The sequence below is a fragment of the Haliotis cracherodii genome, unplaced genomic scaffold (assembly GCF_022045235.1).
Source record: "Haliotis cracherodii isolate W230 unplaced genomic scaffold, xgHalCrac1.p SCAF_9, whole genome shotgun sequence".
In the NCBI taxonomy this organism is placed as follows: domain Eukaryota; kingdom Metazoa; phylum Mollusca; class Gastropoda; order Lepetellida; family Haliotidae; genus Haliotis; species Haliotis cracherodii.
The window spans coordinates 56,848,712-56,866,298 of NW_027266343.1; the positions used below are offsets into that span (position 1 = coordinate 56,848,712).

At 39.8% G+C, this 17,587-nt stretch overlaps 2 protein-coding genes across 3 annotated transcripts in view; one reads left to right on the forward strand and one right to left on the reverse strand.

The window, feature by feature from the left end:
• Window positions 1-1,066: 1,066 nt before the first annotated feature.
• Window positions 1,067-5,746, reverse strand: LOC139452954 (HIG1 domain family member 2A, mitochondrial-like). The gene is made up of 2 exons (XM_071234576.1): window positions 5,544-5,746; window positions 1,067-3,408 (listed from the first exon to the last, which is right to left on the reverse strand). Exons 1-2 carry the CDS (start codon window positions 5,695-5,697, stop codon window positions 3,230-3,232), a joined length of 333 nt encoding a protein of 110 aa, XP_071090677.1. The 5' UTR covers window positions 5,698-5,746; the 3' UTR covers window positions 1,067-3,229.
• Window positions 5,747-6,163: 417 nt separating this feature from the next.
• The window catches only part of LOC139452405 (nucleolar protein 16-like), a 34,943-nt gene continuing 23,519 nt past the window's right edge, over window positions 6,164-17,587 (forward strand). For both annotated transcript variants that reach the window (XM_071233874.1, XM_071233875.1), the window contains exons 1-5: window positions 6,164-6,313; window positions 6,992-7,100; window positions 7,420-7,501; window positions 13,401-13,507; window positions 14,438-14,552. In XM_071233874.1, the coding sequence (XP_071089975.1) occupies window positions 6,213-6,313; window positions 6,992-7,100; window positions 7,420-7,501; window positions 13,401-13,507; window positions 14,438-14,552 (514 nt within the window). In that variant the 5' untranslated portion in view covers window positions 6,164-6,212. The remainder of the gene's footprint in view (window positions 6,314-6,991; window positions 7,101-7,419; window positions 7,502-13,400; window positions 13,508-14,437; window positions 14,553-17,587) is intronic.

A 17,587-nucleotide genomic window follows, 5' to 3' on the forward strand; every position in this document is an offset into this window, starting at 1 on the left:
GTAACACCTTATACAGCTTGTCTACCACTGATTGCCTCTCACAACCATCCACTTAGACTGTTGCATGATGTTCCAGCTATCATCCCCGGTAGGCTGTCCCAGATCACATCCCACAACCACCTGGGGCAAGGGTGGTCTGTTTTTATAAGGTCCCACAATTTGCTGTGCAGAGTTGTGTCCCTTGGGTTCACCAGAGACCAAAGATTGTGGGCTTGAATCATGGTTCACCCCATCTTCCCGAAGCAAGAGAGTTAACTGACTTTAACAGTCCAGTTTCCACCCTTGCCGAACTAGGCTGGAATTCCTGGGCTAGATCATAGCGCCACCGTTGGCTGTTACGAGTTAAGTTCCTTCTATACCTCTCCTGTGGACCAATCAAATTCCACTTCGTATTCCACCTCGTATCACTCGTATTTGCTTCAAACAAAATGGTGGCGCCCAGACAAGACGATCTAATCGACAATCAAGATCTATATTGTTATAAAACGGGTCTTACATCGCGAGGTGCATCAAATTATGTGAGTACCTTGATTAAAAACTTGAAAAGATTTGGAAAATATCTGTTGACAACGAGTTGGCGGTGCACATGTTTTGCAAATCCTGCAATCGACTGAACTCTGCATGACAGTAAATGAACCAGATATTGATTCGACTATGCATAGACTTGTTATCCAGCCAAAGTCTAACTCCATAATACCAGCCTAGTTCGGCAAGGGTGGCAACTGGACTTCTATAGTCAGTTAACTCTCTTGCCTTGGGAAGATGGGTTCACCCTGACTTCCAAGTTTGTCAGCACAAAACCTGAGATTCGCCAAAGTGGTAAAGGTAAAGCTGACACACCGTGATATAACTGGAATACTGTTCAAAGCAGCATAAAATCAAGCTCACAAAGCTACTCACCCACTCCCACTACCATCCAGTGGTAGCCTATCCCAGATAAGATGGCTTGCTGCTCCAGAATCAACCAAGGGCAGTTTGTCTCAGGTTATCTATGTTCTCCCTATCAATCACTAATAAATAATTCATTGGTATATGTCACAAGGAAACGCAAGATGATATTGAACAGTTTATTGACATTTTGTAAACGTAATACAGCAGGTTACGAAGTTATTTAACCTTTATCTGGGTTATAAATACCATCCAAAATACCATTACTTCACACTCAGAAACAATCACACTGTTATACTGGTTATAGATGATTTACTGAGGACAGTAATCCTTGACCTACCGTATTCGACGTAAAAAGCGCCCCGCTCTAATAAGCGCCCACTTTCGAGATTTGTTAATATATTGGCTAGTGAACAATCCCAATTAGGACCCCTTCCGCCCCCTATTCGCATATAATGCGCACCGCTTCCTTCCCCTATTCATGTGAATACGCACTTGTGTTTATATGCACCCTTTATTATTGGTAATTAAATTCTGGAAAAAAATATACCTGTCGTACAACATTTCAGGCTGTCAGCATAAACAACGAAATTTATCTTTCAACTTTTTTTTTCACCAAAATAAAATTCTAATAAGAGCCCCCTATTTCTAATTTTGTGAGCGCCCTGGGCTCTTATTACATGGAATACGATATTTCCTTTTCATATTGGTGTGATTGGTAAGTTTCTCATCTCGAGGCAACAGTGCCCTGACATTTCATTCAGGTCAACGAGGAGCAGTTGGTACAATGATTCTCATAATGATGTGTAACAAAACATCCCTTTTTAACAATGTACATACACGTTTGACTATCACAGCACACATTTGAAAAACACTACATGGTTGCAATGGTTTGACTTACGCAGTTAATTGTTCCCTCTTCTATTAGTCCTTAAAGTGCCTTGTAGAGACCATGTTGAACTTGCGTAAGACAATCAATACATGTATTACCCTTATCATTTTACTGATACAGACTAGAGGCAGAAACAGTTATCAGTGGAGGATGAAACAGCATGTGGTACCTCTTCTGAAGATATGTACTCAGTAATTTATTTACAAAGATTGGACTACCAAATTATATACATTATTTCAAAATGTGAACTTATATCAAGGGCACACAAAAATTTATCAATAAATCAATCTTTGAGATATTGACAGGCCACTGTAACCATGGTAATAGCATGTTACCACTACAAGGCTATATTAACAGTATTAAAAAAGGAACTGTGTTTGTTAAGGTTATCTGAACAAAGGTATCACAAACATGAGACATGAGCATGATGAGTTATCTTTAATAAATCAAAATCACAACATTTCTTGATTTACTACAGTCAAAAGTCTCAATATACTATTTCAATATTCAACACATTTCGATGTGAAGTATTTGTTCAGTACTGGTGTAAGCCCTAATAACTCCACTTCACAGCACTTCTTGATTGAAGACAGTTAAATGCATAAAAGTATTTTCATTTTATTTGATTAATGCTTCAATGTGAAGTATTTGATAGGTACCATTATTATTGAAAAAGATATTCTGTTGTACAGTTTAAAAATTAATGTTCTTATTTCTGAGCTGGACAACATGATAGAACTGCAAAACTAATCTGATCCAGCATAATGTTCAGAGCAGTCAGATCCCTTCACACAATGTTACATGCTTACACAGTTACACTTCTTTGATAGGCATTTAGAAGCCAGAGTACTAAGTAAGGATAATAATTTATTGATGAACAACTTCTTTATTACAATTAAGAGCGACGTTATGGTGTAGATTCTAACACCGTTATCAAGCAAGTGATCACGGTGTTGATAACGGTGTAGATTCTAACTCCGATATCAAGCAAGTGATCACGAAGTTGATAACGATGTAGATTCTAACACCGTTATCAAGCAAGTGATCACTTGCTTGATAACGGTGTTAGAATCTACGACGAAATGTCGCTCTTAATTGTAATAAAGTAGTTGTTCGTCACTTGCTTGATAACGGTGTTAGAATCTACACTGAAACGTCGCTCTTAATTGTAATAAGGAAGTTGTTCATCCATAATTTCTAATCCTTACTTACATGCTTACACACCACTCTCTGCATGAACACACACTTTCTTTTTGTAATATATATTCTCAAAGTTATGGCTTGTTATAATACCAAGTCTATAAATTACAATTACAAGCCCCTCTTCAATGCCAATATTCCATGTGTTTGTGTCAGGAATACTGTCTGTGTTTTAAAGCCCACATGAGAGGTGCAATGATTACGACCGCACATCTACACACTGTGAACACTCTTGAACATCCATGTACATCAGTTCGCAGGCTTCTTCTTGGCCTTCATGGCGCTGTAGAAGACCCCGCCCAACACAGCACACAAAGTGAACCCTTGGGCACCAATCCTCATTCGCATCATGGTCTGTGATCGACGTGTGTTCCCGGTCTTCATTTGCCACAGACCATATGTTAGGGCAAGGGTTGTCAAGGCAACACCTGAAAACATTTGCCTTCATTAAATATCTACAAGTGTTGTTAATGTCCAAGTATCACAAAAAATGGTAATACTTTTTTTACATCATTATGTAGCCAGTATGATTTACAATACGATGGTCGAGGATTTATTTTGTGAAAACATAAACTTTGCACTCAATTCAAAGTACATATTTTGAGGTCTTTATTTGTGACAACCCAAGCGAATTTTAAAAGCGCTAACGCCAACCGTGCTCCAATGGTAGCACTATCATTCCTAAGTGATAATTGGGACCTATATCAATCATGAATATTGATTCCATACATATAATGAATATAATTCTTTTGATATGAATATAACTTTAGACATGAGAGTGTCACACAGGCCTTTAAAACATGTGTCTCTTTGTGTCCTCGGCATTATCGTTGCTGGGATGTCTCCACATAGACACTGGCAAGATGTATGTAAGATGCTTTTCTCAGTATTGGTACCATGGAAAGATTTAGAAGAACATGAAGAATGTCTGTTAAAAAAATGACAAATTCATAAAAAATATCTAACATAATCAGCAATGATTATGGGGTATTTTGATAACTATTGAAAGATAGATCTCCCTAAAAAGACTTGTGAGAAATCAATTGTTTTCTGGGACATTGAATTGTATATTTATATACTTATCCTATCTCACACTATGCATTTCTTCCTTCATGTTTCATCCTATTTGGAAAACATGCTTGAACAAGGTTTCCAGCTTCTAAAAACAAATCACTATCTCCCACAGACAATAGGGTGAGCCAGCTTGGCATCTCTTTTAACGCTTCATCCAAGCTGTCAGTCATGCCTGTTGGATTGAATCAGGCTAAGACGAGAAGAGGAATGACTGACAATATCCACAAGAAGATCTTCAAGCTTATACCAGGCAGCACATGCCTAAAGCAGTGGTGTGCAGGTAAAAGGGTTTAGATACCATCAAAACAGCTGTGCCTTTATATGACTTTAATGTTGAAGACCGCAGTCTCTACAGATGAGTTACTTCACCTTTTACTGGCTACTGAGTCTGGGAACCCGAATAATGACAATAAACAAAGGAAGGACATTCAAATGACTATTCTATATGTACAGGATACAGAGTACTGGGCTGCAGGTATCGTCTATCTGTTGTCAACCGTTGTGCCAGGATCAAGGGATTTAACTCGTGTAGATCCTGAACATCGGTTTTTGAGACATCATGTAGAAAGTGGGAAGCAAAGACAGTATCAGACTTAAAAAAACCACACCCCATAATAGTGAACAGAATATAATTGCTGTGCAGGGCCATGGTAGAGGCAATGACCCTCGTTTCACATGGATTGGATGTCACAGGAGGTGACAATCCAACAAAGGCTCAGAGGATGAAATATCACCAGCACATATTGAAAAAAGACTTACTGAAGCAAAATACTGCAGGCATTTACATATTAATCTTTATCTTACATACTGAACTTTGTTAACTATCAGCATGTCTTCCTTCATCATTGGTGTCACAAAGTGAATGATGGTTTAATTGACAAGCGAATTTGTGTTTGTATAACAATTACTCAAACATATAACAGGGTACAACACTGAAGAAGGGATATGAGGCAAGAATGCAGTATACCGTACACCTTCTGTCATTTTGGTAAGGGATGTGCATAAGCTTATTCCTTAGTCACGTTTTCTATGTTTTTCAGATGCCATTTTTGTCGCCTCACTAAAATAACTGGGGATTTTGGGGGGACCTGCCCCCGACAAAATGGCTTTAATCAAACTGTTTTGGTGTAAATGTAATGTTGAATTTCCAAAGTAGATACAAAATATGTGTTCGCTGAAATGTGGCCTGACCGGATGGATGTCACTGATGAGATTGTCGCACGTAATTATGGCTCGATTACTTTTTCAATGTTGATGTCCAATTTTTAACGTTTAGACATTGCTGTGATATTCAAATATACCATACAAATGCAAGTGGGGTCATTTTATTATGCTTATTTTGAGCTTTTCGCTCTAAATATATCAAAAAGTGATGATGTCGCGTGCGGCTTTATTAGTAGCATCAAGAAACATAGCAGATAGGTGTCCTGTGAAGTGGACACACAGCAACTGTACGCTTTGAATGATAGTGCCCACTAATGCAATATACCTATAGGAACAAATGGATTGTCCTTCGTTTTCCTGATAAACTTCTCTTTCAAACCCTCTTGGTAATAGCCAAGTTCTTCTCTTGGTGGTGGTAAATATGCATATTCTTGAGGTGGAGGCTTCTGTACTATCTCTGACTCTGTAGAGGTCGCCATTTTAGAATACAAAGAAGTTGCACAGGAATAAGGATCCGGAAGTTATCCAGTTATGATTTCACAAAACCGGCATCTATCGGCTTATGATAAGCATTGTGACATTGCTTTATGGTATTTTATGGAAAAAAATTGATTCAAAGTGTAAAAACCATACACCAATGTTTATACCATCAAGTATTACATTTGTTTCCACCGCTGTACTGGTCTCACATTTTGATATTGTAAGATCATCGGAAACATCCGGTTGGAAAATAGTAAAAGGGATCATAGCGGTATTTGATTGTTATAAATATGGATATATTTCTTTTGAGAATAAAAGTATGTTACAGTTAGATAGCGCTATCTTTGTTAAAATTTAAGCAGTATGATGTAACAGTCGTAGTTTGTTTAACCTCAATTAAAACACTTAGTGTGTTTATTTGTTTCGGAAGTTATTCCATATTTTGTCATACCCATAGTCGCGTCCTTGAGCACGTGTTGATGTTTTGCTTGAAGAAATACTCTGTGACAGAACCATGACGAAAATACGAAAACAGAGCAGAAATAAGACTTACAACTATACCAAAGACCGGAAAAGAAGTTGGAAAAACAAAAACAAACTACAAAAAATAACATGGCAAGGCTGTTAGAAATGTTTATGCAGTATAATTTACTATAAGTCAGGGCCTCATCGCAGGAGAACTTTATTTAACGTGCTGAAGTAGGTACATATAGACGTCGTTCAGGCTAACTGAAAGACGAGTAGTGCACAATTTCAGTTAGAGCCACGTCCTTTAACTCTAGGAGTAGCACTTCCAAAGATGAATGGATGAGGGGATATACAGGAGTTTGAACAAATGCTAAAATATTACAAAAAAACCAACTAAACGATGAAAAGTTAAAGATTCTTTACCTCGATAGACGTGTCATCCCGTGAAGATCCGATTTGGATTAGGCCATCAGCAACCCATGCTTGCTGTGAAAGGCGACTATTGTTGTCATAAAAGGCGACTAACGGGATTCGGTGGTCAGGCTTGCTGACTTTGATTGATGTATGTCATCGTGTCCCAGTTGCGTAGATCAATGCTCATGATGTCAATCACTGGATTAAATTGTCTGGTCCACACTCGATTATTTTCAGACCGCCATCATATAGCTGGAATATTGCTGAGTGTGGCGTTAAACAACAAACAAACAATTAGTTTTTCTGGTCAAATACCTGAAATGGGTTGACGAGAAATCAGTGTGTTTTGGCTTTGACTTTTTGGGGGCTGGGATGTCAGTTTATTTTGTATAATGTTCAAACATTTTTCAGTGAGACTGTAAGTGAAGCTTGGGATGAGAAGAAGTCTGTAGCACAGAACATGCAGGACATGGGGCTGTCAGCGGACTCCAACCAAACCATAAGGATCCCCAAAACTAAGGTGTGCTATTTTGTTGCTATGTGAGTTTTGAACACATTCTTCCATATAACATGTGTTGTATACCATGTTTTGTCAAAGGATGACATCTGTGTCCCCAATACACATGTATTCCTAGATCTGCTGTATAAGGGTATTGGGTGGTCATGATGGCTAATACATACAAATATTATGTCATGGGGGTCGAATGGTTAAAGCTAAAACTGCACCTCAGCAAAACGCCATCGAGCTAAAACGGAACCCTGGCCAAAGCCAAATTTGTATTGTGATTGTACCACGTGTGTTCCACTGTCTGATGTTGTCATTGTGTTTGGTATTTCAGGAATTTCTGACAAAGTCTGCTGAAGTTGTCATGGCAATTAAATCCAAAAAGAAGAAAGCTGTCAAGCATCATGTTGTTGATGGTAAATTTACTCATTAGTGACTCTGTTATGGTGGAAATGAGAGTAAAGTATGCAGCTAGACATGTGAATGACCCCTTAGAAATGTAACTGTGTACATTATACATATAGTGTACATTTTTTTCTCCCCAAAATACATCTGTGTAGAGGGGTGATGCACATAATACACGCATTCAACAAATTTTAATGTTTTTCCCCAATGCATTAAATGCAAAGACATTACCATGAGCAAGTAACACAGGAAATACCATGTCAACAAATCCATACAGAAGTAGGCAATTTAATCCTGTTATCACTCTATCTGGTTATAAAATGTGTTCATTATACATGTATATTCACACATATGTTTGTGATCTATTTCATTTATTTTTTCTAAAACTCAACATTGTTTACATTAGTTTGGCAAAATCTGGTGTGTACTTATCAGCAGATCTCAGCAACTCACTGTTATTTACAGAACCATGATCAGATTACAGTAACTGACACCTTGAAACGAACCGTAGTCAACAGAAAATAGATACATATGTTGTAAATCTGGAAATTAATGAGTCTCCAATTTAATACGACTGCTGACCCCTAGCCAAAAATGCGACTCAATATCAATGCGACCCAAACCCCATCCCATCTTCAGTGGAATGATACATATTCTTACCTTTATCCAATCAAAGTGTGTAGTGCACTTGCAATAAACAATAAACAGTGTTTTCCTAAAAACATCACACAGTTTATATGTTTACCATGTTTACTCTGCTGACTGGCATGAAGGAAGATCAAAGTCAATGAAATAATTGAACCAAAACAGTTCACTGATTGGTACGTGGAGAAGGTGTCAACAAGGTTGACACGAGTGGGAAGAACTCTTGACACCAACAGGGCGGTCGGGTAGCCCAGTGGTTAAAGCGTTCAGTCGTCACGCCAAAGACCCGGGTTCGAATCACGACATGGGTACAATGTGTGAAGTCCATTTCTAGTGTCCCCCACCGTGATATTGCTGGAATATTGCTAAAAGCGGCGTAAAACCAAATTCACTCACTCACTCACTTGACACCAAAGGTGATCACTCAACTGATGCCCATTGTGTAATTTCTATTGTTTGAATGACATTGTTATATACTTGTTTCAACTGCTGCTCAATAAACTGTGTGTTTATATTCAAGTTGGTATTTCCACTATCCAAATTGTGCAGTTATAATTTCAAGATTTACAGTACCATAAATGCCCTACTTTGACTCGTCAAAAATTATGGTTATTATAGTTTCACTATTATATATCAACATTATGTTGATACTGGACTGGAATGGAAGCTGCTATTTGATGGGCTTATGTTGACTTCTTGTTAGTTATGTCATTGGTCGGTCAAAGTTCCTGAAAGGTTGTTCTGACGCGGCCTGTCAGGGAATGTCCTATGATCTTTGCGTAGCGGTAGTGAACACTAGGATTTGATGAGAGTGAGTAAAATCTGCACTTGAAATATCAAGATATTGAAATATACTTTTCCTGGTAAAATAATAGTTTCAGATACAATTTCTTCCAATCATTAGATTGAAATTCTTTTATGTTATATTATTGGGTATTTTTTGTCTGAATCACAGGTAGATCTGGAGGAAAATATGTGTACAGCTGATTGCTATTTCTGGCTATTTCTCACAGTAACTTCTATCTCTGCATATAAAACAATGCTAGCAGATCAAGTGATATTTCATGCCCCAAAGTATATTTTTTTTACCAAGAACCCGTTTTGTTGCTATATTTTTTTACAGGTAGCCACTAGTAAAATCAACAAGTCAGGCCAATATTGTAGGTAGCCAAAAATGTTTAAAATTATCTTTTAGACGTAATTTAATCAAATTCCTATTATGATATGTACCCAGCATTAATCTTGAATAGTATATTAGCCATGCATTCTTCGTTAGCCATTCTTTGTTTTTTTGTTTTTTTTTATTTATCTTTTTATTTACTTCCGAATGTCACCGACAATGACCGTTTTTCCATGTCTATATTTGCTTCCAACTCCTCGAAATCATGTCAACTATCACTATTAATAGTTCCTAAGTTACTTTCATCATCGTTTTCACTCACAGCTTTTTGTGTTGCGATATTTGTCTGCTGTGCGGAGATGAAAAGTACTTTGCCATGATGTTGTCAAGTAAAATGGAATGGTGTTCACATGTCAGAAATTTGTAAACTCGATGCATTGGTTTCAGTAAAATATGTATTTTGACTCATTGGGACTCATTGGGTGTTACAATAATCTTAGCGATAAGATCGCTTTGTGAAACGATGATTAGGTTATCTGTGTGTCAAACAGTGTGGATCATTGCTTCTGCTGTGAACCACTTGTCTGGCTAGCCCTGAGGTGGTTATTAATAGGCCACTGTGGAATAATTGGAAAGTTGCAGACTGTGGCATAATAACATACACTAGTTCAAGAATGGTGATGGGTTTAATAAATTTAAAATATTGAAAAGACTGTTGTGTTCTGATAGATGTATATTAATAAATAAATGATAGATTTGTGCATCTTATCCAGATACTCCCTGCTAAATTTTATATATTGAATGAAATGTTCTGTTTTGATTGATGTGTATTGATAAATAAATTATAGATGTATCACATCTTATCCAGATGCTCCCTGTTTTAAAGAACTCAGTGAGAATTGCTCTTTTGAAGAAGCTGATATCTACCCATCTCCTGACATCTTCCCTCTCCTGACATCTTCCCTCTCCTGACATCTTCCCATCTCTTGACATCTTCCCATCTCCTGACATCTTCCTTCTCCTGACATCTTCTCATCTCCTGACATCTACCCATCTCCTGACATCTTCTCATCTCCTGACATCTTCTCATATCCTGACATCTTCCCATCTCCTGACATCTTCTCATCTCCTGACATCTTTCCATCTCTAGACATCTTCCTTCTCCTGACATCTTCCCATCTCCTGACATCTACCCATCTCCTGACATCTTCTCATCTCCTGACATCTTCTCATATCCTGACATCTTCTCATATCCTGACATCTTCCCATCTCCTGACATCTTCTCATCTCCTGACATCTTCTCATCTCCTGACATCTTTCCATCTCTAGACATCTTCCTTCTCCTGACATCTTCCCATCTCCTGACATCTTCTCATCTCCTGACATCTACCCATCTCCTAACATCTTCCTTCTCTTGATATCTTTGCTCTCCTGACATCTTCCCATCTCCTTTCATCTTCCCATCTCCTGACATCTTCCCTCTCCTGACATCTTCCCTCTCCTGACATCTACCCATCTCATGACATCTTCCCATCTCATGACATCTTCCCATCTCCTGACATCTACCCATCTCCTGACATCTTCCCTTTCTTGACATCTTTGCTTTCCTGACCTCTTCCCATCTCCAGACATCTTCCCATCTCCTGACATCTTCCCATCTCCTGACATCTTCCCTCTCCTGACATCTTCCCATCTCTTGACATCTTCCCTCTCTTGACATCTTCCCATCTCCTGTCATCTTCCCATCTCATGACATCTGCCCATCTCCTGACATCTTCCCATCTCCTGACATCTACCCATCTCCTAACATCTTCCCTCTCTTGACATTTTCCCTCTCCTGACATCTTCCCTCTCCTGACATCTTCCCATCTCCTGACATCTACCCATCTCCTGACATCTTCCCTCTCTTGACATCTTCAGTCTCCTGACATCTTCCCATCTCCTGACATCTACCCATCTCCCGACATCTTCCCTCTCTTGACATCTTCCCATCTCCTGACATCTTGACATCTTCCCATCTTCTGACATCTTCCCTCTCCTGACATCTTCCCATCTCATGACATCTTCCCTCTCTTGACATCTTCCCATCTCCTGACATCTTCCCATCTACTGACATCTTCCCATCTCCTGGCATCTTCCCATCTCCTGACATCTTCCCTATCCTGACATCTTCCCATCTCCTGACATCTTCCATCTCCTGACATCTTCCCATCTCCTGACATCTACCCATCTCCTGACATCTACCCCACTCCTGACATCTTCCCTCTCCTGACATCTTCCCTCTCCTGACATCTTCCCATCTCTTGAATTCTTCCCTCTCTTGACATCTTCCCTCTCCTGACATCTTCCCATCTCCTGACATCTACCCATCTCCTGACATCTTCCCTCTCTTGACATCTTCCGTCTCCTGACATCTTCCCATCTCCTGACATCTACCCATCTCTTGACATCTTCCTTCTCCTGACATCTTCCTTCTCCTGACATCTTCCCATCTCCTGACATCTTCCCATCTACTGACATCTTCCCTCTCCTGACATCTTCCCTCTCCTGACATCTTCTCATCTCCTGACATCTTCCCGTCTCCTGACATCTTCCTTCTCCTGACATCTTCCCATCTCCTGACATCTTCCCATCTCCTGGCATCTTCCCTCTCTTAACATCTTCCCATCTCCTGACATCTTCCCATCTCCTGACATCTTGACATCTTCCCATCTTCTGACATCTTCCCTCTCCTGACATCTTCCCATCTCCTGACATCTTCCCTCTCTTCACTTCCCATCTCCTGACATCTTGACATCTTCCCTCTCCTGACATCTTCCCATCTCCTCACATCTTCCCTCTCCTGACATCTTCCCTCTCTTGACATCTTCCCTCTACTGACATCTTCCCATCTCCTGACATCTTCCCATCTCCTGACATCTTCCCATCTCCTGACATCTTCCCTCTCCTGACATCTTTCCATCTCTAGACATCTTCGCATCTCCTGACATCTTCCCATCTCCAGACATCTTCCCATCTCCAGACATCTTCCCATTTCTTGATATCTTCCCATCTCCTGACATCTTCCTTCTCCTGACATCTTCCCATCTCCTGACATCTTCCCTCTCCTGACATCTTCCCATCTCCTGACATCTTCCCATCTACTGACATCTTCCCATCTCCTGACATCTTGACATCTTCCCATCTCCTGACATCTTCCCATCTCTTGATATCTTCCCATCTCCTGACATCTTCCCTCTCCTGACATCTTCCCTCTCCTGACATCTTCCCATCTCCTGACATCTTCCCATCTCTTGACATCTTCCCATCTCCTGACATCTTTCCATCTACTGACATCTTCCCATCTCTTGACATCTTCCCATCTCTTGATATCTTCCCATCTCCTGACATCTTCCTTCTCCTGACATCTTCCAATCTACTGACATCTTCCCACTCCTGACATCTTCCCATCTCCTGACATCTTCCCATCTACTGACATCTTCCCTCTCCTGACATCTTCCCATCTACTGACATCCTCCCATCCCGACATCTTCCCATCTACTGACATCTTCCCATCTACTGACATCTTCCCATCTACTGACATCTTCCCTCTCCTGACATCTTCCAATCCACTGACATCTTCCCATCTCCTGACATCTTCCCATCTACTGACATCTTCCCATCTACTGACATCTTCCCATCTACTGACATCTTCCCATCTACTGACATCTTCCCATCTCCTGACATCTTCCCTCTCCTGACATCTTCCCATCTACTGACATCTTCCCTCTCCTGACATCTTCCCATCTACTGACATCTTCCCATCTACTGACATCTTCCCATCTACTGACATCTTCCCATCTCCTGACGTCTTCCCATCTCCTGACATCTTCCATCTACTGACATATTCCCATCTCCTGACATCTTCCCATCTTCTGACATCTTCCCATCTACTGACATCTTCCCATCTCTTGACATCTTCCTATCTCCTGACATCTTCCCATCTACTGACATCTTCCCTCTCCTGACATCTTCCCATCTACTGACATCTTCCCTCTCCTGACATCCTCTGGAAGCTCATTCTATAGAACAGTGCCAGCCTTGCTCAAGGTTCTGTTTCCATACATTATTCGGCTGGTCTTAGTACAGGTTGTTGTTTTTTTCAGCCCTTGAGAAGCAGGCCAAAATTCCCCAGGAGGCCAGACTAAGACTGTCAGACTTGGAGGTCAGATACTGTGCCCACATGATGGAGAAACATGGCGAGGACTATAAGGTATGTGGGGATGTACCACTGTAAAAAGAAATCGTGTCTTGCCTGGACTAATGAGTCTATGCATTGTCAAATGAAAATTTCATAACGAAATCCAACATCCGCTTCATCAACTGCCGTGAAGATTTCTGTCGATTGCAGAATTTGTAAAGTCATCTGGTCAACAGATATTTTCCAAACCCTTTCATGTTTCTAATCAAGGTGCTCGCATGATTTGATGCACTTCGAGAAGTAAGACCCAGCTTTTTGACAATATAGATCTTGATTATTGATCTGATCATCTTATTTAAAACAAATGCTGGTGATATGTGAGGTGGAATCTGATTGGTCAATAGTAGGAACATTGAGGGACACAACTTGTAGTAGCCAGTGGTCGATTTGTTTGTTTGTTTGTTTATTTGTTGTTTAACGCCACATTCAGCAATGTTCCAGCTATATGACGGCATTCCTTAAATGATCAAGTTCGGACCAGACAATCCAATGATTGACATCATGAGCATCGACTCACGCATTTGGGATATGATAACATGCATCAACCAAGTCAGCGAGCCTGACCCCCCGATCCCGTTATTCGCCTCTAAGGATAAGCATAGCACTATAATCGAGCCCAGAAATTCCAGCCTAGTTTGGCAAGGGTAGAAACTGGACTTTTATAGTCCGTTAGCTCCCTTGCCTCTGGAAGATGCACTGTAAGATACCCGTAGATGAAAATGTTTAAAAAAATAAGGGCGTAATTAATAATCAATAGGAATTACAATATGATGAAGATCAGATCAAATACCAAAATTAACCAATTGATAATAAATATAACCTACTTAATGACATCGTTTTCCAATCAAGGTGATAGTGGAACAAACATACAGTCTTATTAAGCAATGTTAATATGTATTCATGGTATGATAATGCTGAAACATTTTCTTCACTTTTGTGCAGGCAATGGCACGGGACCCAAAGAACTATTACCAAGAGACACCTAAACAGATAAAAAAGAAAATCAACCGATTTAAGAACATTCCTGAGCAGTATGAGACCTACCTTCGCTCAAAAGGTGAGAGTGGATCAGCCATGGAAACAACATGACACAGAACGTTCATTGGGAGACTTGTGTCTCCATCTCTAGAAACAGGTGCTTGTTGAATCTGGGAAACTGGCACTGTTCAGGGTTGAAGTGACACATGCAGGTGGTGCCACCTGGGCCAACTATACCTGAGTAGTATTCAGGGATGAGAATCTTCTTCAGATTCGCGAATTTTAGTGACCACAAATTTGTTGAAATCTTATGGCTTCCCCCATAAATACCCCCAAATTATGGACATTGCAAAGATGTTTCAGCTGAAAAGGAAAATATTCATTCTCATCCCTGAGTATTACATAGTAGCTCTTCTCTGCTGGAGCAAGGACTGTCTTCTAAGGTTGGTTCTCCTAACAACACATTGTCCATAGTTTGTATCTATCACCTCAAGCTTGATAAGGGGCGGTCGGGTAGCCTTGTGGTTAAAGCGTTTGCTCATTATGCCGAAGGCCCAGGTTCGATTCCCGACATGGGTACAATGTATGAAGCCTATTTCTGGTGTCCCTTGCCGTGATATTGCTGGAATATTGCTAAAAGCGGCATAAAACCATACTCACTCACTCAAGCTTGATAATGCAGGTCAGTTTGGTATTTAATGAAGATTTGTCATTCGTCACACAGTTAAGATAAACCTGAGACAGTTCACCAGACAGTGTGGTCTTGTACATGATGTATATATGCAGCCTGCTTTCATTACCATTCATTGTGTACACATTATATAGATATGCGGTACAGTTGATGGATACTCTATGTTTTTTGATAAATCAAACAGTATTGTGGGAAAGATGGAATTAACCTATCGTCTCCTTCACATAGTTACTTCCCTTAGCCGGGCAAGGATGCTTGTTTTCAATCCTGGATTGTCGCCGATTATGATTTTTCTATCAGTGTCATGTTGGTTATTTTGGCTTTCTTCCCAGTAGGGGAAACCTGCCGCCTGTTTTTTTAGGGTTTGATCCCAGTAGGGGACATCTGCAGCCTGTTTTTTTAGGGTTTGATCCCAGTAGGGGACATCTGCAGCCTGTGTTTTTAGGGTTTGATCCCAGTAGGACTGGACCACCATGATGTAAGGGTCAGTATCAAGCCAACTAAATAAAGGGGAATAACTCCACTGTGAGATTGCTAAATGTCCATTGTGAAAAGAAACTTTGGCTAATTGTCAGGATTTGTAAAATACTTTGATATTGGTCTTTGTTATGGTTTAATCATGACTTTTGTGTCTAGTAGATGAAATGTGCACATCCACTTGGAAGGGCCCCTCATTCCTTGTCATAGAAAAAATTATTCTGAAAAAATTGTTTTCTTGAAGGCAATAAATCCTGTTGAAGTACAAATGTGATGTTTGTTGTGATTGCACCTCATTGTGTGGTAATGTTATCTGCACATCGTTTTCAAACCTCACAGTTATACAAAGTTTATCATCAACTGTCACAGTGGACATTTAGACAGTCTTGATTTGTTCCAATTCACCAGAACCAATGGCTCCCGGAAGCTTGTATAGAAGGCTCATTGTGTGTTTTGCGATACATTCTCTGAAAGTATAAACATGATAGACTAGTTAACCAACTGGCCCCCGACATCCAGGCTGCCCCTCTTTATAAGGCAAGCCCTCTTTATAAGACATGCCCTCTTTGTCCCCACTGGGAAGGTTCCACCTTACACATTTCAGGTGGGATGAATAGTGAGTTGTCGTTGGAGGCCAGTTGTGTGCTTGTCTTGTGTGTGCGACACAAAGAGTGTTGACATTGAAGATGCTTATCTACAGCTCCAGCAGCCTCAGGATCAAGGCGTTGACTCGTGAGACCGAACACATGAGTCTGGTGTGTGAAAGCTGCTTGTTCATGTGGTATTTTGAGAAAAACTACATAAAAACATCCACTACTCAAGCATAAAGCTTAAAATTGTAAAACAATAGGTTCTTATGCAATGGCTTATAAAAATATTGTGCGGGTGGGTGGTGTATTGGAGGGGGGGGGGGGGGGGGGGTTCTTGTTCAAGCTAGTATGTAACCAAATTTTGTGAACAATAATTTTGTGGAAATCCTGTTGATCTCAATTATGTCACATTTCACTGCCAGGGTTTTGTGTATGAAATGCAAAAATTTAACGATTTTGAATTTTTTTAAATGGAGATAAGAACGAAACGAAACGGATGCAACGGATTTTATGATGATGAGGGCGGTACCTGAGAACAAAGACTATTATTTTTTTTAGCAGATATTAAACAGGGCAGTCAGCTAGTCTAGTGGTTAATGCATTGGGTACAATGTGTGAAGTCCATTTCTGGTGTCCCCTGCCATGATATTGCTGGAATATTTCTAAAAGCGGCGTAAAATCAAACTCACTCACTCATTCACTCACCAAATATTAAACAATGAATCACAGACCCATTCAAATGTTCAAAACAAAAACAATTTATTTACAAGCACATAGACTGAGATATGTTGTAGGTTATCAAGGTTATTGCAAATAAATAAATTTGTCATGGAAAAACATTGACTCCCCTCTGTAACCATTAAGCACAGAAACTATTAACACCCATATTCACGCTTGTTTCAGATTGATGAAATTCTGGTCAGTTATTTTATGTTGACACAATACAAGGGACTTCTGGGGATATCATAAGAACAACCAGATTTGAGACTAAAGTTGTTTTGAAAAGAAATTGTTCGTAGAAATTTGTAGGAATGAACCACAATGGTTCCAACTGAATGGCAGCTGTTCTTGTATTACATTTACCCAGCTATTACAATGTTACATATTACAGTCATTTCTTAAGTGATTCACATTGCCTGGAGACCGGTCTGTCAATGGCTAGCACTGTGCATGTTGTGCCACAGTGTTTATGATTATTTATAAAAATATAACGCATATACAATATTTCATGTACAAAAGTTTCAGGTTGGTATTATCATGGCTGTATCGAAAAGGCAGCAATAATGTTTACATCGTAATATACAAAATAAATACAATCAACTCCTGTACAATGAAAAAAAGCTGTAATACTGAATG

Coding starts and splice junctions, on each gene's coding strand:
- LOC139452954 (XM_071234576.1), bottom strand. CDS start 5,697: ATGGCGACCTCTACAGAGTCAGAGATAGTACAGAAGCCTCCACCTCAA. Junction 3,409..5,543: donor CAATCCATTTGTTCCTATAG/GTATATTGCATT, acceptor AAATGTTTTCAG/GTGTTGCCTTGACAACCCTT.